The sequence below is a fragment of the Hesperophylax consimilis genome, chromosome 29, assembly GCF_061612785.1.
Source record: "Hesperophylax consimilis isolate HC1 chromosome 29, BYU_Hcon_1.0, whole genome shotgun sequence".
Taxonomy (NCBI): Eukaryota; Metazoa; Arthropoda; class Insecta; order Trichoptera; family Limnephilidae; genus Hesperophylax; species Hesperophylax consimilis.
In genome coordinates, this window is record NC_142864.1 from 17055095 (window position 1) to 17080733 (window position 25639).

Consider the following 25639-nt stretch of genomic DNA (forward strand, 5'->3'; position numbering starts at 1 on the left):
TAAAACTAGAAAATAATTTACTTTAAAAACAACAAAAAAATTACGGTAAATCGTACCGGTACGATTTACCAAACCACTTGCGGTACGATTTAACAAACTCTGAGTTTTTATGAAGAAATGACAACAAAACATATAAACGACGGTGACAAATATGATTTTGCAATAGTAAATTGCAGAATACAAACATGCTAAGTGAACTTCATTTGAGAAAAAACTAACATACCTACCTTTGAACACGAAATCACCTTACGCAGGAGCCGAGAAAATTAGGTGAAGATTGTGAAAAAACTAAAATACTCCACTGCCAGCGCACGCATGATCCAACACTAAATAAAAATGGCGGGACAACTATGACGATTCTAACGGTTGGCAGAGTATTTCAAGGATTAAAAAATAGTGACCCTTAGCAAAAATATCGAGGTGGTACGATTTACCGACCAGTACGATATACCATACTCTCCCCTATGAGTTATTATTTATAGTTACATCTTATTTTATCGTTAAAAATGTATTATTGTGTGTATTTTACATAAAATCTTTTTATTTTATTTTAGAATGGATGATCGGCAAATTGATGAATATTTGAATCGTTTATCTGATTCTGGAGATGATAATTTTACCAATCAGCAAAAGGACGTAGAAATCAGTGATGTCGAAGATCATGTGGAATTAGATGAAATGGTACCGACAGATTCCAACAGTGATAACGACATGGTTACGTAAAAGACACGGAATGCCAACTTTGAAGAGATGCCTAAAAAGGAAAATCGCTGAAGTTTTAGATGAAATGCCTACCATTGCCACACATGGTCCAAGTGGTACTCAAAAAAAAGTTTGTGGTTATTGTGATTATGAAAAACGGCATATGACAAGGTTCCAATGCAAGCAATGCAAAAAGTATATGTGCATGGACCATCGCGGCCTCATGTGTGTGGAATGTACCGATGAAATTTACTTTTAACTCGTTTATTATTTTTTTGTTACCTAATTAAACATTTTAAGGAGTGCCATACTTATTTTATTTATTTTATTTACAAGTACCCCAAAACTCGTCACTTAAATTTAGTCGTCTGTGAGACGAATGTTTATGAATAATATTCGTCTTAGATAAGGTTACGAATCTAGGGTTAAGAGATTCTTTCATAATATTTTCCATTACCTACATCAGCCACAGTTTACGCCATGTTTAGAATGTTTAGTGACCTGATCTGAACATCCTGATACTTCCCGTCCATCCTCTTCCCCTTACACCTTTCAATCCCCCAATATACCCTAAATCGGGGATGCCATAGTATTTACATTGCCTAACACCAAGACTTGTGGAGCCCACATTACGTTAAATAAAATATTCAATATTTGCATTTTTGAAGCCCTACTTACGTGGATCAATATCTCCCAACCCTTTAGAGCAGTTATTTACATGCCAACGTTAACAAATTTCTAATGCTTCGCATTTCCAGTCAGCCTTCGTTTAAACGCAAAACCACCTCAATCCAGGCCAGGACACTGAATCAAATCGGCCTCTTATTTCTATTTTACAAGTAGGTACACTTACAGAATTACAATCCGATCAAATGTACATTACATTATGTAGTGTTGATAAATAGTTGTCATTTCAATACCGCTTGACAGATTTCGGTAGAGTGTGTAGATCTAAGTAATGGATATTTAGTAGTGACGCCACATGACAGAGACATGATGTCGGCTATACCCGAATGGTTACGAGTACAGCCGATGCCAGTCGATCTCCAGGCCAGCAGCTCAGTACGAGTTTCTTCCTTCGCTAGAATAACTCAAGAGTCTTCTACAGAACGGACGTATGTCCTGCAAGATATTCATTGTAATTATCTAACGACAATAAATAAACTTGTAATCTTAGACGGACCGAAGTATTTGTAATAAACCCCGATCATTAAGTATATTCCTATTGAATGAAAGGAATTAACAGTACACTGGAGATTATTAGCCAATACTAGTTACTCAATTATTATCATCTTGAATTTATCAATGTTCACGTGGATAATATCGAAACCAGGCGTAAGTTTATTTAAGAGCACCATAGTTTTTCCGAGGGGTTTATTGGCTTATTGCTGACGTGACCGTTAAGAAGTTATAGTGCATATCAGCAAAGCAACATTGTCAAGGCTATTTATTGACTACGTTGCTTTGCTGATATGGCCTATAACCTCTCGAAGGGTCACATCAGCAATCTAGAGCTTTTGTTTCTGCATTCGAAACAAAAGCTCTAGATTGCTGATGTGACCGTTTAAGAGGTTATAAGCCATATCAGCAAAGCAACGTTGTCAAGGCTATTTATTATCCAGCAATCGTAAGCCATTCTACATTCTTATAGGTATAACTAAATACCTACTTCAAAAATTTCAAAAAAAGTTTTAATGAATAATATACATACAGCAGCAACATATATACAGCAGGATCTCGCAGAAATAAGAGGCCGATTTGATGCAGTGTATTGGCCTAGCTTGAGGTGGTTTTTGCAACAAATCCACATTAATATCCGTTGGTTTCGCCCAATCTTCGTGCGGTTATAAAGAGCTCGTAAATCGTCCCAAATGAGTCATGAATCAACATTAAATTGATGAGAATATCGCCGCGGATGACCGACGAGTATATTAAATTTGGTTCAGTTACTTTTCAGCGTCCTAAACCAGATCGTTGCCGTTTCAAATTATTTACATCCTTCTGAGAAATCTGTCTGTAATAAAATTACGGAGCCATCTATCTGACAAATAAGACGTTAATTTTGGTATGTGATACTGGAACAAGAGTTCAACTGTCCAGAGCCAGTGGGACAAATTCAATCAATTATTGGGGTATGTTGAGCACGGAGAAAAATAAGTATTGCTAATTTATTAAGAATCTCTTCAAATGGTTGGTTATCCGGTTAAAAACGGGATTGCAGAAATTACGAATGAATTAAGAGGATTTCTGATAAACTTTTAGTAAATTGCGAATATATTATAACGATGTCAAAACACGCAATTCCGAATATGTTTGCATTTGGTCATGATATATTTTTATGACAAATGCAAAAAATGAACAGGCATTGTTAATAATACACCAATTTAATAATGTTTTATCGATTTATCCTGATAATAATATCATGACGATACAAAGAATTTTAGTTAAATATTCGGATTGTCAGGAACACGTGTTCGACATTATGATAACATATTAGTAATTTACGAAAAGATTATGAGGAAGTCTGTTAATTCGCAAGGCCTGCAATCAATCGGAATTACCAATAATTTAAAGAGATTCTTTAAAACAATAGCAACAGCCATTTTTTTTTAATCTAACATAATTAATTACTTAATTTATTTGACAATTTTTATAGCGCCGCTTTTGTGAGATATCAGCCTCAGGGGCGCTTGACAGTTGATGCAGGTATTACAAAAAATATAAATATCACAAAAATAAAGTAATGTTAAGTTAAGTAAAATGAAGAACAGGCGACACGAAGATAGAAGATAGAGACTCAAGCAAGAATCCTAGGTGGTGAAGAAACTGGACCAGCTGCTGCAGCGAGAGAGTCCACGGCTTCCACCAACAGTGCCAGTACGAGGTTCGTCATCCGTCCAGGTATGTGTCTGCCGCTAATAAAACGCTGACACAATATCCTCTCGCAGATACCAGACCTTGGCAGCATCGCTGTGACGTTTGACGAAGATACAAGATGGAGACTCTGCAGCAAGAATCCTAGGTGGTGAAGAAACTGGACCAGCTGATGCAGCGAGAGAGTCCACCAACAGTGCCAGCACGAGGTTCGTAATCCGTACAGGTTATGTGTCTGCTGCTAATAAAGCGCTGACACAATATCCTTACTATCTAACCTAGTTTTTTCATCACTTTTCATGACTTTATATCACTCTTCAGGAGTGTGTTGAATTGTATTACATTGCCACTGTCCTGAGTTGCTCGATCACCAATATAATTTGTGTAAGTTAGTCGTTCCCCTTTGACGACTTTGAGAGCTGAGAAAAGTTTCGAAGGGGGGTTTGCGGTTAGTCACAGTTGACCGATTTAGAACAAAGACTTGGTCTTCTTGAATCAACGCCCGCCCCAACTCATCTGATTAAAATAAATAATGACATAAAAGATATTGCCTAAACAGCGTCAATGAAAATCGATTGAAGGATGAATATAATTAATTATATTTATTAATTTAAAAATAAAGACAAACATTCCCGGGTTACGAATACCCTGATAATATTTGAAAATATCCTACTACCACCACAGTAAGCGGAAAATGTTGCTTGTGTTGTGATGGAGGACTTAGCCAGCCGAGGAATTGAACACACTACGCCTGGGTGGGACCCAAACGCGATGTCAACTCAGCCACCGACCGGTCGAGAAAACGGACTGGCTGGCGGTCACCAAATACAATTGGTCTTCTGTACCTGTCTGCCAGTGTGGAGTACCTCTATCAGTGACAATTGCAAAAAAATATTTATAAATGACCAGTCTGTTAAGAAAACCGGTACAGTGAACATGTATCTTCGGTGCGTTTAATTCGAGTCTATTAGGGAAGTTTGGGCAGAGATGGCCAAGCAGTGTCCCTCAAGTGACTCAAGTCTATCAATCGAAAAGACCAGGGGTAAGTCAGAATCCTTTCCAATTCTAACTGTTAACATTTATTACAGTCTAAAACAAAGCAAATAATGATTCGCGTTCAATATTGCGACCACACGAATCATTCATAAAATTTAGGTAGTATACTAAATGTAATTATATATGTCTTGTAAACAGTGAAACAGTAAATAAATATAGCAGCAGGGAAACATTGGTAAACATCGTAACACAATACATACTGACAATTTCCGGGAAATGTAATTTATGCCAAGTCACGCAGGGTGAAGACAAAGGGGGCATTATAGAAAAAGACAAATATCTTTTAGCAATCTACCTAGAAATAATGCAGCGACCTGGAAATGGATCTGTCTTAAAATTTATAGGGTTAATGGCCATACCCATCTACATTCCCTATGGTTCACTCATACGAACACGAACACTCAAATACGAACAGGTACTAGAAATTGTAATAAAGAAACAACTCGTTGAGTATTTGAAAAAACATATATTATGTGACGAACAATCAGGATTCCGGAACAATAACTCTTGTGAAGCGGCAATAAACATAGTGATTGATACTTGGAAGAAAGAAACAGACAAAGAAAAAATCACCATTGCAGCATCCTTAGATTTCAAAAGAGCATTTGAAACGATAGAAAGGAAAAAAACTTTTGGAAAAATTAGAAGATATAGGTCTTTCTGAAGTAGCTCTAAATCTTTTCAGAGAATATCTCCACGAAAGAAAACAGGTAACAAAAGTCGAAAGCTTAGAATCAGAACCAATAGAAAACAACCTCGGTGTTCCGCAAGGGTCGGTATTAGGTCCAATTCTATTCATTATTTACATAAATGATATAATTAAAACCATAAAACATTGCAGAATTAGATTATTTGCAGACGATTCATTAATCTATATTTCATGTGAAGAGTTCATAGACGCAATCAATAAATTAAATGAAGACCTACAAAATATAGCGAAATGGCTGAAATTAAACAAATTAAAACTAAATGCAAACAAAAAAAAATATATGGAAATTGGCAACAAAACGCATAACACAGAGTTAAAATTGACAATTAATAATTAAAGAAATGAAAAAGTAAATGAAATTAAGTACCTGGGTGTAATAATACTCGATTCAAAACTCACTTTCACAGCAAATTTTAAATATTTGCTAAAGAAGGTATCAAAAAAAAAAATTTTTTTTAGAAGATTAAGAAATAAACTAAATGGAAACACTACAGAGCTCATTTGTAAAACTATAGTTGCTCCACAATTATATTATTGCTCTACTATGTTATATTTGGCCAATGAAGGAAATTTGAACAAACTAGATGCTATACAGAATAGAGCTATGAGATGTGTACTGGGAAAAGGCAAATACACAAGCATTAATCGAATGAGAGAACAGCTAAATTGGATTCAAATACAAAAGTGACTGTTATTTAATATGTTAATTGTTGTGCATAAAGTCATGAACAACCAAATGCCAAAATATTTTAAGGGTAAAATCGTTTGAAATAGAGATGTTCATGATTACGAAACCAGAAATGTAAATAGAATTAGATTGCCACATATGAAGAAATCAAAATCACAGAACTGCCTAATGTACAAAGGACTAAAGATGTATGATGAAATGCCCGAAAGTCTGAAGAATGAATGTATTTAAAAAGAAATGTTATGTTTATTGTAAAAATATTTAAAGTTACAAAATGAAATATTATCTTGTTTATATTCAAATGTTGTATAAACTAACACAATAAATAATAAATAAATAAAAGAATGATCTGTAGGACAGCCTACCTTGACGAGATTGTTGACCGCGTGCGCCACCGCCTGCACGGGCCTGTAGAGATCTGGCATAGCGTTGCCATCTTCGGCCTCTTCGTGGAGTATCACCAGCCGGGAAACCTGGAAAGGAGAGAAGGAAAGGTTAGATTTCATTTAATATATAAATTATTCATCGTGTTAAGAAAATACAATATTTTTTGTTCGGAATTGACTCTACTCTCCGTATCTCATTTCGAAACAGAGATATTGCGTTAAGTATCCATCGAGCGTCCCCGACTACTTTTACCATTCAAACCTAAATACTCTCTAAACACTCCTAGCATTAATAAAACAAACTTAAATTTTCAGCGATATCGGTCGACTACTTTTCGATTTTTGTGAGCACAAACATACGCACGCTGAATTTTTATATATTGTGATTATTTAGTAGAAGTCGGGGACGCCTGACGAAGACATGGCACGATCAAGTGAAACCGATACTTGAGTCAGGCCATGTCAAGAGTCAGAATAATAGAAGAGTATGTATGAATGTGAATGAGGCAAGGAGCAAGGCAAACATGTTTTAGTGCGCCATTAGTTTACCAAATCGGCATTCGTCGGCAAACTACGTGTACAAACGTCAGAAATTCACCCCATTGACCAATATATTTCTTAAAGACGTTTTCAGAAAGTCGGAGAACTCGAGTGATTTTTCCGCTTTGTAATTAAATCCAAATAAATGGAATATTTCTGAACGTATCCGAAAACTAAGGACAGGTTGTTTCACAGAATTTAAACAATTTATCAAATTTCAAAGTTAATTTTCAAGTTCAAGGACATATGAGCTGTTCCGAAAAGAGAACAATTTAACTCTACGGATAATAGCCGTTTGTTCGTAAAACCAAACAAATTAGCATGAGGGGTTAAAGGTTAAACCGGTAAAAATGATCTGTTTTGAAGCACCAAGTAGTGTCACATGTATCCTAATCAGATGATACTCTAACCGACATGTTTGATCAATCGTGGAGCGTTTGATCAATTGTGGAGCATTTGATCAATTGTGGAGCGGTTGATTAATTATCGAGCGCTTTAACAATTGTGAAGTGTTTCATCAATTGTGGGGCGTTCAATCAATCATGTTCAAATTTTTAAGTTTAAAACTATTATTATGTAGTGATATTATTTTTCTTACTTTTGTACTCAGTTATATGTTTATTTATAAAAGGCATTATAGCCGTTTATGTATTTAAAATAAAAAAGTGGGTGTGTCAAGCCTACGCAAGACAGAAGTGAAACTTCTAGTTTCAGCTGATGCTTGGCGTGGCGCAGTTCGCTGGTGTCTGAGAGAGAGGAAAGAAGAGAAGAGAGAGAACGTTCGTGAGCGGCTCCCCCACCTCAACAAGGTTTCACTTCAAAAATGCCACAGCCGAGAATCGAACCTCGCTTAACTGATTGAAAGCCAACCACGCTGAGCACCAACTGTAAGCAAAGCCGCATAAATTGATTATATTATGTAGGTTCTGAAAATATGAGAGCTTGTTATGTTTTATAATGTTACCTACATCACACCCAAAATATAATATATTTTTAAAAATAATGTACAATGTACAGAAATAGAATCCCACACAAGATCGCGTAGTGCGCTCTAGCGAACGGATATTTTATCAGAGGGAGATAGTTTTAATTTTTTTTTCTGTAAATTATTACATATTATCAAAATAAATAAATTAATTAAATAAATGTAATACAATTATCATAATATACGGATTAGATAATAATTTTAATCCAACACAATAACGCAAAGCGCGCTCTAGCGGAGTAATGTTTTATCACAGTGAGATAAGTGTTTTTATTATTTTGCAATATTATTTTCTTTTAAAAAATGTTCTGACCTACTAAAAAATAAGATATTGAATGAAAAAGGCGTTAAAAACAAAAAAATAATGTGCGATGGCCGAGAATCGAACTCGGATCAACTGCTTGGAAGTCAACTATGCTGACCATTACACCACCAACGCCAGTTGTCGAGATGAGCTAAGAAGCATTTATATGTTACTTCAAAACTTTGACTAGATCAAATGAACTTTAATCGGTGGTGGGGGTACCCGCATTTTCGTTTCGGTCATGAGTCGGTTTTACTCCGGTCCTAGAAATTGCATGACGCGCGTAAAGAAGTTTCACTTCAAAAATAAAATAAAATAAAATCATGTAGCGTTTTATTAATTGTGGAGCAATTGATCAATTACGTGGCGTTTTTTCAATTGTGGAGCGAATGATTAATTGTGGAGCGTTTGATGAATTGCTGAGCGTTTGATCAATTGTGGAGCGTTTGATCAATTTTTGAGCGTTTGTTCAATTGGGGAGCGTTTGATCAAATGTTCAGATTTATACACGTTGTGTTACAAAATCTCTAAAAAAAATCAAAGTTACATAATTTCTGACACTTCAATTTGGCAGTTGATTTTGGCTGTAAACAACATTTAAGAGGAGTGGATTTTGGGGAACGCACATGAGCGGTTAGTCACGCCTAAAGACTTGGATGTTATTTTAAGAACTCGTTAATATTTTTGTTTTGTTTATAGCAGAACCAGTCTATTCACGGCGGTGAATCATCACGAAAATATTGAGAAAATCATCGGAAGAAAGTTTTATCTTTTAATATTTACGACAAATACTATTCACCCTCATAACTTTTATCTCTTGCATCTCTTTGTATTAGATGTGAGTTACGAGTTATTCGTATTATAATTGGAGTATTCTAACTCACATGTGAACAATATGAAAAATCTAATAGGTAGGTTTATAAATAACTGGCTGACTTCTACCCGGCGTTACTGGAAGTTATCTTTAGGAGATAGACTTATACCGTTGAGGAATTTTCTGTGGGCCTTTTTAGGATATACAATTCCGTAGTACATTATTTTGATGTATCTCATAAGGTTTAGCCAGCGTTAGCAATGTAAGCGCCCGTAAATATTTTTTTACGACTCGGATTACAAAACAACGACTTTTATATACTTTCTATAAATATAATATGCATGTTTTATATATATAAACCTTCCGGAAGAAATTCTCTAAATGATAGTGAAAATCCTGTCAAAATCCGTTGCGTAGTTTAGAAGAACTAAGCGCACAAACAGACAGACGCGGATAGCTACTTTATGTTATACTATTTAGAGATATAATAAATAATTAATCATTGAAGACAATATTAATGACTCTCAAAATGAAAGATGTAAAACAGAAAAAGATTCAGTCGCATCTAGGAAAAGAACCCAGGACCTCTTCCTTGGCGGGAAGTGTTTTATCTGTTTCACATCTTGTTACATAAAGGATTAGTAACATGTTGTGTGGTTCCTTCTAATTGATTTATATCTATGGTTTCGGTGTGAGCACCTCCATTATTTACTGAATTAACCATTGTGCGTTGGTCAGATTGCCAACTCTGCAATATAAAGAATGAGTAACATGGTTCCTTGTAATTGATTCATATCGATGGTTTCGGTGTGAGCACCTCCATTATTTACTCAATTAAACATTGTGCATTGGTTAGATTGCCAAACCTGCAATATAAAGAATGAGTAACATGGTGTGTGGTTCCTTCTAATTGATATATATCGATGGTTTCGGTGTGAGCACCTCCATTATTTACTCAATTAACCATTGTGCATTGGTTAGATTGCCGACACTGCAATATAAATAATGAGTAACATGGTGTGTGGTTCCTTCTAATTAATTAATATCTATGGTTTCGGTGTGAGCACCTCCATTATTTACTCAATTAACCATTGTGCATTGGTTAGATTGCCAACTCTGCAGTATAAATAATGAGTAACATGGTGTGTGGTTCCTTCTAATTGATGTATATCGATGGTTTCGGTGTGAGCACCTCCATTATTTACTCAATTAACCATTGTGCATTGGTTAGATTGCCGACACTGCAATATAAATAATGAGTAACATGGTGTGTGGTTCCTTCTAATTAATTAATATCTATGGTTTCGGTGTGAGCACCTCCATTATTTACTCAATTAACCATTGTGCATTGGTTAGATTGCCAACTCTGCAGTATAAATAATGAGTAACATGGTGTGTGGTTCCTTCTAATTGATGTATATCGATGGTTTCGGTGTGAGCACCTCCATTATTTACTCAATTAACCATTGTGCATTGGTTAGATTGCCGACACTGCAATATAAATAATGAGTAACATGGTGTGTGGTTCCTTCTAATTGATGTATATCGATGGTTTCGGTGTGAGCACCTCCATTATTTACTCAATTAACCATTGTGCATTGGTTAGATTGCCGACACTGCAATATAAATAATGAGTAACATGGTGTGTGGTTCCTTCTAATTAATTAATATCTATGGTTTCGGTGTGAGCACCTCCATTATTTACTCAATTAACCATTGTGCATTGGTTAGATTGCCAACTCTGCAGTATAAATAATGAGTAACATGGTGTGTGGTTCCTTCTAATTGATGTACATCGATGGTTTCGGTGTGAGCACCTCCATTATTTACTCAATTAACCATTGTGCATTGGTTAGATTGCCGACACTGCAATATAAATAATGAGTAACATGGTGTGTGGTTCCTTCTAATTAATTAATATCTATGGTTTCGGTGTGAGCACCTCCATTATTTACTCAATTAACCATTGTGCATTGGTTAGATTGCCAACTCTGCAGTATAAATAATGAGTAACATGGTGTGTGGTTCCTTCTAATTGATGTATATCGATGGTTTCGGTGTGAGCACCTCCATTATTTACTCAATTAACCATTGTGCATTGGTTAGATTGCCGACACTGCAATATAAATAATGAGTAACATGGTGTGTGGTTCCTTCTAATTAATTAATATCTATGGTTTCGGTGTGAGCACCTCCATTATTTACTCAATTAACCATTGTGCATTGGTTAGATTGCCGACACTGCAATATAAATAATGAGTAACATGGTGTGTGGTTCCTTCTAATTAATTAATATCTATGGTTTCGGTGTGAGCACCTCCATTATTTACTCAATTAACCATTGTGCATTGGTTAGATTGCCAACTCTGCAGTATAAATAATGAGTAACATGGTGTGTGGTTCCTTCTAATTGATGTATATCGATGGTTTCGGTGTGAGCACCTCCATTATTTACTCAATTAACCATTGTGCATTGGTTAGATTGCCGACACTGCAATATAAATAATGAGTAACATGGTGTGTGGTTCCTTCTAATTAATTAATATCTATGGTTTCGGTGTGAGCACCTCCATTATTTACTCAATTAACCATTGTGCATTGGTTAGATTGCCAACCCTGCAGTATAAATAATGAGTAACATGGTGTGTGGTTCCTTCTAATTGATGTATATCGATGGTTTCGGTGTGAGCACCTCCATTATTTACTCAATTAAACATTGTGCATTGGTTAGATTGCCAAACCTGCAATATTTTTGACGCATTCGCTCTGAAGAAAATAATACCTCAGCAGTTCAAAAATCAAACAGATCGACAGCCCAGAGCATTGGGCCACCTCTGGACCGACGGACGAAAAAAGCATCTTGTAAAACGCCCATTATTATAGACTAGATTTTTTTTTAATTTAAGAGCGTCGATATACTGAAGCGAGGAAATATTTTTAAATACTTAGTTGTGTATCAAAAAACATAACTCTCCAGACGGTGTGAAAAGAATGAATAGAAATAAACAATTTGAAAACATTTTCTCACACTTTTGCAAACAATAGAAAGAGGCACAAAGACGATAATTTTCTCCAGATAATAGTGTTTCAGATATCATAGCGCATTCCAGCCAAAGAATGGATTCGCATGACCTAGGGAAATACGTGAGAAATTGAATTATTCACGTTCATTACTTCGGTCGTGAGAAAGATACTCACATTTTGAAACAATCACGATTTTGAGGAAAATCTTGGGTATGGTTTGAGATTTTCAAGGCCAAAAGTATATGGTGGATAATTTTTGAGGTACTTTACATGTTGGGCTACCCACTTCTTTAGCCAACGTTTCGGACAGCATTACAGTGTCCATCATCAGGGCAAATGTATAATGTGTAATGATTTGTTCCTGATCCTTGGAAGACCTAAAACGCATTGAGCACGCCTAATGACGGAGGCAATTGAAATTCATATTAATAAAGACGACGGGGCTGAGCTCAACAGTTCTTCGAATCCGGTACTTGACGGCTACACCAAAACTAAACGCAGAAAACAATTTTGAATTATAGCGTAATACCATCTCTTAGTGAATTGGGGCTGGCAGCACGGTATCGCATCTACTAAATGAAAAAAAAATAGGCACGACGGGCATTGTAATGCTATCCGAAACGTTGGCTAAAGAAGGGGGTAGCGTAACACGGCATAATACCCCAAAAATAAATCAATATGGATAAATCTTTATTATGAAGCGGAAAATTAATATTTCTGTGATATCTGAAGAAGCAAATATCTGGAAAAGTGAGATCAACCTTGTGGAGAAGTAAGAGCTTCACAGATGCACTCATAGAGGGCAGTGCATAGAGCTTGCTTGGAAGTCCGCAAGATGGCAGCTAGTGGACAGTAGTCGCCAAGGCCAGTGGGAATGCTCCCAGGCAAACTTACTGTTTCAGATCTCAATTAGCCAGCTTCTAGTTAGGTCGACTATCGAGTCACCATTGTAATACGCGAAGTATTAATAAATCCCTGATTTATCACAAAGAACCATTTATTTATAATCTCCTTCAACGACGAGTTGGAGAACTGTTTGTGGGAACAGAAACTGAAAATTTTGTAGCCGAATTATATACGAATGAAACAAAATGGCATCTTGTAGTATTGTGACAGTTGACCCCTAAAACCATTTTCAGACATCAAACACCCATAGGGTCTTTTTGGCAGATATTTCTCCCTGGTCTGGTTGTCTATGACTCGAGATGTTTTTGTTTAACTTTTTAATACTTAAAAAATAATTTTAAAAAATCCCTGGCGACGCCGGGAATAAACAAATTGTAAATCGGTTCAAATAATAGTATGTTACATAAATATAGAACTCCTTTGTTCCGAATCTCTGTCAGTCCGCTAGACCGTCGCTGATTGGACGGCGCAATTTAAATTTAGAACCGTGTTCGTTTCCGGTTGCGCGTTCGAAAATTAAAAATTCAAACTGACGCTAAATTGGCGCGAAGTCTGACAGAACATTTGGCGCGAAATTATTATTGTTATACGTGGAAGGAAAGAGACAATGGTTATCCGTTCGCCTTCGTGGAAGAGAACCAAAACATTAAGTAATAATACATAATATTACTATGTTAGTGTTATAGTAACCATTGTTATCGATGATTAATAATTGTTTTATTATTCTATGAATCGAATGACGATGTTTTTTTTTCTAATTTATAGTGCATCATAAAATGATTATGTAAATGTGGTGCTACAATCGAAGGATGTCTCTTTTTATAAAGCGAGACTCGTTGGGCAAGACCGGCATATCCGTTTGCCGTTGCAGTCAACAAATAAATCATTTGATTCAGCACATTTCGGATTTCACAATAAATCATTTGATTCAACACATTTCGAATTTCACAAAAAATCATTTGATTCAACACATTTCGAATTTCACAATAAATCATTTGATTCAACACATTTCGAATTTCACAATAAATCATTTGATTCAACACATTTCGAATTTCACAAAAAAATCGTTTGATTCAACACATTTCAAATTTCACAATAATTCAATTGATTCACTTTTGTGTTCCTACCATCGGATCAAGGTTCCCTTGAGTATTATTGAGACAATTATACTACGGTTTCAGTCTACAGTATTAATATAAATGTTCGGTTGTTCAAAATCTTAGATCTCCCAAAGTTCTTCACAGATTTCTTTTAAATATTGACACAATGTTGCATTCGAAAAAGCTTGTGTTTTATATACTCATATTATATAGGGTTCCATGATAACTCAACACAGTGACAATTCAACACACCTTTAAAAAGTAATATAAAGTCATTAGAAACGATGAAAAAAAATATTTAAACCTAACCTAACCTAACCAAACCTACTTAACCCAGTTAATAAAGTTTTTGTTTCATCACTTTATATAACTTTTTAAAGATGTAATGAATTATCATTTTGATGATTTATCCGGTCACCATTATATAGGTGTCACCTGTGATAGGTAAAAATATGATATTTTGAAAAACAGCGCCATATGTTGGACGTAAAAGCAACACGCGCTACTGTTTCTCTATCTGCACAGACAGACTGAGTCACAGCAACGGTAGTTAATTAAAAAATATGAAATAAACGGCAGAATTATTTCTTTTATTTGTTGATTGTTGAATTTGGATATTTTTAAGCACAATTTTACAATTTATATAAAAATGTTATGGTTCATTTGTTTAAAATGTTAAATCTCAATTTAACGATTGCTTTGAAATTTTTACACAACGTGTCATTTATTATACCTATATTATATAGATTTCACCTGTGACAGGTAAAAGCATGTTTTTTTAAACAGCGCCATCTGTTGGACGTAAACGCAACACGCGCTATTCTTCACAGACAGTCTGAGTCACAGCAATGCGGGGCGGGAGTTAATATAAATAGATTAGACACCATTGGTAACTCTTATGCTATGTTAGCTGATGTTTTTAAAATGCCTCTACTGAAGTATAAAGCTGTACTAATTAAACATTTTAGCAGTGCATATTTTAACGCGGTCACTGCATAACAGGTTTTTTTTTGTTTTATTCTTCATTAACTTTGTACTAATATATATATATATATACGTTCCGTTATTTAAGTATATTACCTATATTGTTTTTTCTTTTGTCTTGTTTACTTATATATATACTATGACTGTCAATAACTATCATGTATATAAATGAATTAATTCATTTTAAATAAATTGTGAATAATACACGTTCACAATCGGTAATAAACACGTATAATAGACACATATTTTAAATATGAAACGAAAAAACCTGCAACAATTCCACATAATATAACTAACTTACAAGGGGTTAAGTAACTTACTTAACCCCTTACGCTTTTATATGATATTTTCAGTTCCGAACTTACCAAATACAAGAGGTCCATAAAAGAATATTTCTCTGATGGTTTGTGAATAATGTTTATGTCTCTATTGTTTATATCTCTATTATGACTTGATTTATATCTACAACCTCTCTCCATGGCTATAAATGTATTGTTTTGTAAATTTTTCGTTTTATATAATCTTTTGTTTTGTATAAATTATTAAATTCATATTCCTTTCTCACAAATTTAATTTACTTATTCCATATTATGCTGTCTCAGTAGAGGTAAAGTCACAAGGAGGAAATTCATTATTGGTTTTATTTTAGCTATACAATACTTATGTACAAACTGATTAAATGTAAACTGTCGATTCCCCGAAAATGAATAAATTAAATAAATAAATAAGTAATGTGGAAATATTTTCCGCGGAATCAGTGGGTATTCTGACAGTAAGACCAGTACATTGCAAAATGTCAGAAGCTTTAGGGGATAAAAAAATGACAGATGTCGAATAATGTCCGCCATCTTAAACTGTACGAGAATCGGTACAATAATATAACGTCGTTTTTTTCATCCAGAATCTACACGAAAAGCCAGTATGGAAATTGGACGAAAAAAACATCGTGTAAAACAACCTTTAAGGCGATGCACTACGTTGTGTAATATTTTAAATTGAGCCGCTATCAATAACAACCCCTACGTAGATGGCGATAAGGTTTAAATTCCCGCTTAACACCATCCGCCTGTTTTGATTTATGCAAGAAATAAACATGGCCAAAAAGTGCCTTATATTTTATTTTGTGTATGTTCAGGCATAAATAATTAATTTTTTTTGGTCATTTTATAAATAACTTAATTTTCCACACTATACAATAAAATCATAACCGAAAATGGGTTCGTGAGTAGGAGATTTTGAACTTTAAAGCAGTTTTCATAGGCCTTATACATGATTTTTTTCTGGGCTTATAAAAAGACTTATCTAAAAAATACTCGATTATTTTAAAGGCCAAGATGTATTCTACTCGCAATATTTAATTAAAGCATCTGAAACATTTCTAGGCGACCAAATTTTCAAACCAAAAACACATGATAATGCATTACTACGTACTATGGCATCGCCTTAATCCAATACTTCATACCACTCGCCGTATTATCCCGTCTAATACATTCATATTTCACTTTAGTTACCAAGAAATAAATATGACTCAAGTGAACTCTTTTTTCCTACGGTCAATTCTTTGGTTCCGGCCATTAATTAGCCACATTGAATAATGTGATGGGAATGCAGCCAAATGGCGTCACTCAATTTATTCTCATTTTCTTATCGACCACAAGAAGGTTTGACTTAATAGTATAACCAACACATTGTTTAATATTAATTTATTAAATAATACACTTCAGAGAATATTTATCACGTGAATCATATATTTGCGTTTACAATTTACCTGCCTTGTGGTCAGCAAGTTATACTATAATATAAGTTGTAAAAACCACCCAATCAAATATTAAAAAATGTCAAGAATTACGTTCTAAATGTTATATCTTTCGTACCGTTTCTTGACGGCCTTGCGACGGTCGAGGGGTAAGGCCCTCGACTAGCAGCTGAAGGTCGCGGGTTCAAATCCCGGTGTGCGCAAATAATTATATTTGATTAATATGTGTTAATTCAGAAATTACTCAAATATGATTTAAGATTTTCACGGCCAAAAGTATTTTTGTTATTTGTTTTTGGGGTGTTATGCCGTGTTGCGCTAATTCCTTCTTTAGCCAACGTTTCGGACAGCATTGCAGTGTCCGAAATAATAACACAGTGTAATAACCAGAGATGTGCTTTATTTCAAATAAATCCATTTCAAATGGAAATGCAAAATGGGTATTTTCCATTTTGCATTTTAAATGCTTTTCTCAATGCATTTTCCATTTTAAATGCTTTATTGCAATATTCTTCCTACTATCTCCACTCATCTTTTTTTCATAAGCCCCAAATATCAGTCGGTCCTCAACCTCGCTATGAGAGATAATTTACATTTGTCAAGTTGCTCCCTGGTAGGAGCTCTGGCAATTGAGTGATACCATTACAAAAAATACTGATTTAAATACTGAACATGGGGCCATGACGCTGTAATATTAAATGTTAGATAGCAGTTTCTATGTTTTTACGTTGGCAACATTAGTCCGGCGCAAATTTTTTGTGGTTTCATAATCTGTAGTCGTGGTGAGAGTGGTATATTTATGGTCGTGGTGTTTTTGGATTTACCATCATGTAATATGTTTGTTCTACATTGATGTCCATTATTAAATGACAAAATTGTTTAAAAATTCTATAATTATTTTAATTGTTTGACCTGAGAAACCATTCTGCATTTTCAATGCATTTTGAAAATAGGTATTTTTTAAACAATTTTGAAATGGAAAAGTTTTGACCCATTTCCATTTTGCATTTCAAATGGTTTTGGGTACCCATTATGCACATCTCTGGTAATAACACATCTGCCCTGATGATGGACACTGCAACAAGGCATAACACGCCAAAAACAAATAACAGAAATTACTCGTTTAAAATAATATACAGCATATTATATATTTTTTAATGTAATTTTATTTTTATCATTTCTTTCTCATGTTTCAAAACTGTCTGTCATTAAAATTGTACCACCTACACGTAAAAGCCCTCTGGGCGTTAAATAAATAAATAAAATAAAATAAATTTGCGGCACGTATCGGCTTGGTGTGAATGTTTAAAATGACTTTAGCCGTGTTTCCGAATAGCTAGGTACTTCCCCACCTTCCTCTTCCCTTCCCCACCACCTTCAGCCCCAAAACATATCCCAATTGGGGATGCCATAGTCTCACTAGCCCCAGACGGTTGGGAGCAGTTGGGACTCCTGAGACACTTTTTATCGCTGTATTAATTTAGCTATGTTCTGTAAAACATTCTATCTGGCGTAAAAAAGATTTGCTAAATACAAATATACTTTACAACTAACTGTTCAGGTTTATTTTTATTAATATCAACAAAGTTACTACACATTGCTCTGGAACTACAGGGTTTTCCAATAAGAGGTGTTATTTTGAATAGCCCGCTATTTCGGTAGATGTTACTTTTGAAGCTGTCATTTTTTGACATTTGACAAGTGAAAACTACGCCATTAATAAAAATGGAACAATACACGCTTCAACAACGCATTGAAATTATAAAAATTCACTTGAGTGAATCAAATGCAAATCATCTTGAGTGATGAGGCCCATTTCCACCTCGGTGGCTTCGTCAACAAGCAAAATTGTCGCATCTGGGGCTCGGAAAACCCAAGAGTTATTGTTGAAAAGCCTCTCTATCCTCCAACGTGTGACTATTTGGTGCGGTTTATGGTCCGGCGGAGTCATTGGACCTTACTTTTTCGAAAATGAGGCTGGAGCAACAGTTACGGTGAATGGATTCGCTATCGAGAGATGATTAATGATTTATGGCCAGAATTGGATGGTATTGATCTGGACAACGTTTACTTTCAACAAGACGACGCTACGTGCCACACAAGCAACAAAACCATTGATCTTTTACGATTGAATATCAAAATAACACCTCTTATTGGAAAACCCTGTACTTTTATAGTAATTATTTTGTACTCTATTTTATGCAATTATTGTACTCCTTTTTACAACAGAATTCTCTATGATAACTTGTATTGTACCTGCTTATATCATTCATACTCAGTTTACTATTTTATGAACAATACTTATTATTCTACTCCTGAATAACCTACCTACAATGTATACGTGTAAAATCCTTCAATGCGTAAACAAATAAATATTTTTTAAGCAATAATTGTTAGCCTGGAATACATACAAAAATTGAAAAAAAAAATCAGAAAAAAAAATACATGCCGTCGACGGGAATAGAACCCACAGCCTTCTGATTGCCGGTCAGATGCTCTACCAATTACGCTACGTCGGCTTATTCAAAACTCGCCGAATTATTCAATATGTACTAGTATTTTTCATTCAACAAATATTGCTTAATAGAGTTTTTATCTTTTTCTTCTTATTAGGGTTTATTTATTTTATTGGTAGAGCACCTGACCGGCTGGCTGATCAGAAGGCTGCTGGTTCAATTCCCGTCGGCGGCATTTATTTTTACTCGGAAGATTTTTAAAATTTATATAGGTGTTTCAGGTTAGTAATTATTGCTTAAATAAAAATGTTACTCTTTGTGCTATGCATAAAAACATTGTCTCGTAAACATTAGTTTTTCATTAATGCCCAAAAATGATATATTATCAAAGCAAATCAATAAAACATTATTAATTTGATGTTTTATTATTAAGGGCCGTTAATTTATGGTGAGGGCAAAAATCGATTTTTCTCCGTGCAGCATCCCCAGATATGACAAATTTGAGAAGATAATGTTTTTCAATTGTTTAGACATCTGCTCAAGAAAGAAATTAGACAACATGTGAAAATGTTTGGTCAATTTCTGCGAAAGTGAGGAAAAAGCGAGCCTGCTTCGGGCACACTGACACGCCAACATCCCAATTCTGTCGGTTCATCTGGTCGGTGTACTTTATCGAAACAACTATCTATTTTACTTCCCATAAACACTTCTTATAATAATGTTTTAGCGAGATGTTGGTTGCGATGCGAGAGTAAAAATAACTATGACAAATTTTGGAAATTACCTCATTTTATCGAAATATCTTCCGCCAACAATAACGGTTGAAATTCAAGTGATTCATAGCCAATTTTTATGATATACGTGACCTACGAAATGATGATTACTTTATGATATACGTGCCCTACGAAATGATGATTACTTTATGATATACGTGCCCTACGAAATGATGATTACTTTATGATATACGTGACCTACGAAACGATGATTACTTTATTAATTTTATCATGACCTTCAATATTACGATGAAAATGTGTTAATGTTATGAACTACGAAATGATGTAAATGACGACATGGTGACAACAACATACAATACATACGAAACGTATAATATTATGACGGTGACCTGCATAAAATAAACCATATAATGACATGACTTCGAAACAGGGATACTATTATAACGGTGACCTGCGAAACGGAAATCATATAATGACATGACTACGAAACAGGGATAATATTATGACGATCACGTGTATAAAATAAACCATATAATGACATGACTTCGAAACAGGGATACTATTATAACGGTGACCTGCGAAACGGAAATCATATAATGACATGACTACAAAACAGGGATAATATCATGACGATCACGTGTATAAAATAAACCATATAATGACATGACTTCGAAACAGGGATAATATTATGACGGTGACTTGCAAAACAGAAATCATATTATGACATGACCTACGAGACAGGGAAAGGTAATAATTATGACTTGATACATATTACCAAATTTTGTTCAATGTGTTGTTGTTGAGCGAAAAATACCCTTAATTGGTGCTGGTCATATAAAAATGTGCGTTGGATCCAACTTTAAACGGTATAAAAAATAACGAAACAGATGACGCTATATTTTGCTAACCCACACAATACGTCATGACGTATGTATTAATTATAATAATTAATACATTCAGAACGCCTTTGGTTTAAAGTTTAACTCATCATAAGTTCATAGTTTTGCCTAATATAGTAATTCTAACATTCTTCTATCGGGGTCGAATTGAAAAATGTTAAGTTAATCGAAGCTTCGTGATCGAGATGCTAATGAGCAAGTGATGAAGTTAAAATAAAGTTAGGTTTTATATTGTTGGGAGTGATTGTGTGGTTTCGATTAATTTATTTCGACCATTGATAAAATTTGAACGGAGTGTGGGAGAAAAGTGGTTCCCAAAAGTTTATATACTACTTTTTTGTATTATTACATATAATTTCTTACTTTGACTTATTACTATACTACAGATTGCTACTTATATTATAATTATATCTCTTTTTTTCATACTTTTAACCTTACTTACTATTTACTGATTATACCATTATACTTAGATTTATATTGTTGCATTCCTTATGTTGCTGTACTATTCTCTGTAAATTAGTATGTGAATGGCACATGTTGTGCCGTATATGTGAAATAAATAAATATATATTTATAAACAAAAATGTAAATGTTCGTTTTTTCAAAATCTTTTATTTTATTTTTATCAACGGTATAAAATATACCATATACAGTAAATTATAAACAGTGACATCAGAAAATATACAATTAACAGAAACTCTAGATGGATATAAAAAGTTAGAGATACAATTACATGCAAAACTTATAGGTAGACTAGGTTAGATTAGTATTGATTGAAATATATGATTGTATAGATACATGATATAATATATTACAATAGCTAAAATGTATGCATTTATTTTCAGGTTTTGGTTGAAAGTAGGTAAGTGCCAATTAAGCTGTTGGTTCACCTTATTGACCAAGTTTCCTCAGTTGCCCCAGGCAGTTCATTTTATATATATATTTATTTGACTTTTTACGTAAGTATGAAAAGATATGATATTAAACCTTTTTGTACCTAGCTTCTGTGCAGTTAAACAGATCAGCTACATCTGCGTACCTATTACTAATTTCATGTAATCTAGGTACAAGCGAGTGTTTCAAATGTTCAGTCTTAGAATTGTTACAATTTAAGAGGGTTTTAGAGCGAGTAGCTCTTATGGGTGCATGAAATTCAATGAGGTTAATTAAATCAAGGCTGTCTACACTACCATTTACAATTTTTACCATAAATATTAAGTCGGATATAATTCTTCGATCTGAGAGTTTTAATAAATTTAATGTTTTCACCAAGTAATTATAGTTTATACTTTCAATGGGAATACCGAGTTTAAATTGCTTTGAAATTTTAACATAACGTTGCATTTGATTTCGAGAGTGTGTTGTATATCTGTATTATTTAAAAAAAATCAAGGCCATCCGTTTGAGGTAAAAGCAACACATACTTTTGTTTCTCTATCTGCACAGACAAACTGAGCAACAGCAACGCATGGCGGGGTACAGCTAGTACATAAATGAAAATATAAATGTTTTTTTGTACAAAATTTTAAATCTCTGAAAGTTCTTCACCAATTGCTTTGAAATTTTGACAAACGTTGTATTCGAATACGCGTTAGTTTTTATATAGCTATATTATATAGATATCCCACAGTGCCATATGTTGGACTTATCAGGTCCCCCTATCCATCTCTTCCCCACCTCCTTCCCCTCCCTACTACCTTCAACCTCACAACATACCAAATTGGGGATGCCTTATTCTCATTGGCTCTAGAAGGTTGGGAGTAATTGGGACTCTCGTGCACATAAAAAGGAACCAAAGATTTGAAAAAAAAAAAAAAAACATTTTTAAGAAAACGTCAATATGAAAAGGTTAGATTTTTAAATAAATCTAATTGAATGTCATTTGTTGTTTTGGTAAAAAATGAATGCAAATATTGGAAGCGGAAATAAACCCACTTCCTGACATCCGATCGAGCTGACTCAGCATATAGACTCGTCGTCGATGACAATGCATTCTGTCAACTTTTGGTGGCAATCATGAATACACACGCTGACACATAATGACATTCTCTGAAATGAGATTACAGCAGTTAATATACAAAGTAAATGTCGGTTTTTACGGGTTGATTTTCAAAGTCAGAATTTTGACATATTTTATTTCTATTTTGTGCCACAGTTTTAGCATCAAAAGTTATGATTATTCTTTTATCCGTACGGGGGCAGGACAGCGCTAATGCTGACAGCGGGGGCGCTCAGTTATTATCACTAACTTTACGTCATAGCTGGTATACCTACACAAGAAGTAAAGGCTAGGAGACAACTGGCGGTCTTCACATCCTTACTACAGGAAAAATCCCGCAGACACGATGAATTCATTCATTATAGCTAGACTGCAAGCAAAAGAAGGTGCACAGATCAGCGTATCTCGCCATGCACAGAAAAGGCATGATTTATTAGCCGTGCACTGATTCCGGCATGCCACACCGTATTCTCCTCCCGCACCGCGCTTTGACGCTAGGGTAGATAGGGTAGGTATTTTGTTTTTGGTCGAACTAATAATGGGCAGAGATGTGCTTTATTTCAAATAAATCCATTTCAAATGGAAATGCAAAATGGGTATTTTCCATTTTGCATTTTAAATGCTTTTCTAAAAACCATTTTGCATTTTAAATGCTTTTCTCAATGCATTTTCCATTTTAAATGCTTTTTTGCAACATTCTTCCTACCATCTCCACTCATCTTTTTTTTATTAGCCCCAAATATCAGTCGGTCCTCAACCTCGCTATGAGAGATACATAAATAAACCAGAGAGATAATTTACATTTGTCAAGTTTCTCCCTGGTAGGAGCCCTGGCAATTGAGTGATACCATTACAAAAAATACCTACTGAACATGGGGCCATGACGCTGTAATATTATATGTTAAATAGCACTTTCTATGTTTTACGCTGGCAAAATTAGTCCCGCGCAAATTTTTTGTGGTTTCATAATATGTGGTCGTTTTGGATTGTGTTTTGTTGAAAAAACTGGTGTTTTTGGATTTACCATCATGTAATATGTTTTTTCTACATTGATATCCATTATTAAATGACAAAATTGTTTAAAAATTCTATAATTATTTTAATTGTTTGACCTGAGAAACCATTTTTCATTTTCAATGCATTTTGAAAATAGGTATTTTGCATTTTGCATTTGAAATGCTTTTCTAAAAACCATTTTGCATTTTGCATTTTCAAATGGAAAAGTTTTGACCCATTTCCATTTTGCATTTCAAATGGTTTTGGGTACCCATTTTGCACATCTCTGATAATGGGGCTGGCAGATTTCGGTATATATATATATTTTTTTAAAATTATTATTTTAATATAGATCATATGGGTTACATTAATACATACATATTTTGCAAAATATAATATTTAGGTTGATAATTGGTCATGTATACCTTATCACAAAAGAGGAGCTCTTGTGCCAGATAAGGGAGCCACGATTCTTACTTAGATTCTATGTTATAATATTATGTTATGTGTAAACTTTAGATAATAATATATATATATATTTTTTTTTTTACTATAAGTTTTTTTGGAAAAAAAGTTTGATTTTATTTATTTGTTCTTGTTGGTTCGTAATACAGCGCAATTCGGAAGGGAGATTATTGTAGTTTTTTATGGCTTGGTAAATATAATGGTTTTGCATTTGAGTTGTTTTAAAGATTGGCGTAATAAATTGATTTCCATTTCTCATAAGTTTGTAAAATTCTTGATATTCTGTGTTATTTTTTTCTTTACACATTTTAAAAATGGAAGTTTGCTTAAATATATCATCAATATTTGGTACTGGAAACAATTTAAAAAGCAATTTTGTTGGGAAAGTAGAGTTTTTTTTAAGTATTACCTTTATAATGATTTTTTGCGAGACTTTTACTAAGTTTAGGTTGTTTTTATAAGATCCTCCCCAACCTATGATTCGTAGATAAGCAGGGAGTGGACAAGAGCATAATACACATTTTTTATTATTTTCACATTAAAAATATTTCTTAACCTAACAAATATATATATACATTTCCTTATTCTCTTTACTAACTCCGTAATATGGCTTTTCCATTTCAGATTTTCATCGATGATCACACCAAGATATTTAATTTCAGAAGAAGAGTTGATTACAGTACAAATAGAATTAAGTAGTTTACAGTTGACATTGTCACAATTTTCATCATGGATTATGATATTAATTTGTGTTTAGTTATTTTTTGTAGTGAGAATAATACATATATAATAATGCATCATGGCTTAGCCTATTTCCCATTGGGATTGTATGGCGAGCAATACGCTGAAATAGGCCAAGCCACGAAAATATAGCGCGCTTATAGCGTGGTATGTCGCAGGCTTTACTCGCAGGATGGAACGTGCTTCACACAACAATTCATGAACGCTTTTAGATTATTTGAACCGTAACCTAAAATGTATTCAAGGATCAGAATGAAAATAATCAGGCTTGAAAACCTGGACACTAAACAAACCATTGACACATACGAGAGAAGCTTTTGAAATGATGATAATATAATAGACGCATCCTCAAAATGGCGTCCGGACGAAATTACACACACCCGCAATTACACATGGAGAGAATTACACCTACTAGAAATACATACGTCAAAAAATATGTTTAATTGTAGAGTGTTTAAGTGTGTGCTAAATAAATTCCATATTTGAAAAAAAAAACTAAATTTAGGGATAGGTTGCGTTAT

At 34.2% G+C, this 25639-nt stretch overlaps 1 protein-coding gene across 1 annotated transcript in view; it reads right to left on the reverse strand.

Annotated features, from left to right (window-relative positions):
- The window catches only part of Vinc (vinculin), a 146714-nt gene that overhangs the window by 72008 nt on the left and 49067 nt on the right, over positions 1-25639 (reverse strand). The window contains exon 2 of the mRNA XM_089649321.1: positions 6395-6502. Within this exon, the coding sequence (XP_089505447.1) occupies positions 6395-6502 (108 nt within the window). The remainder of the gene's footprint in view (positions 1-6394; positions 6503-25639) is intronic.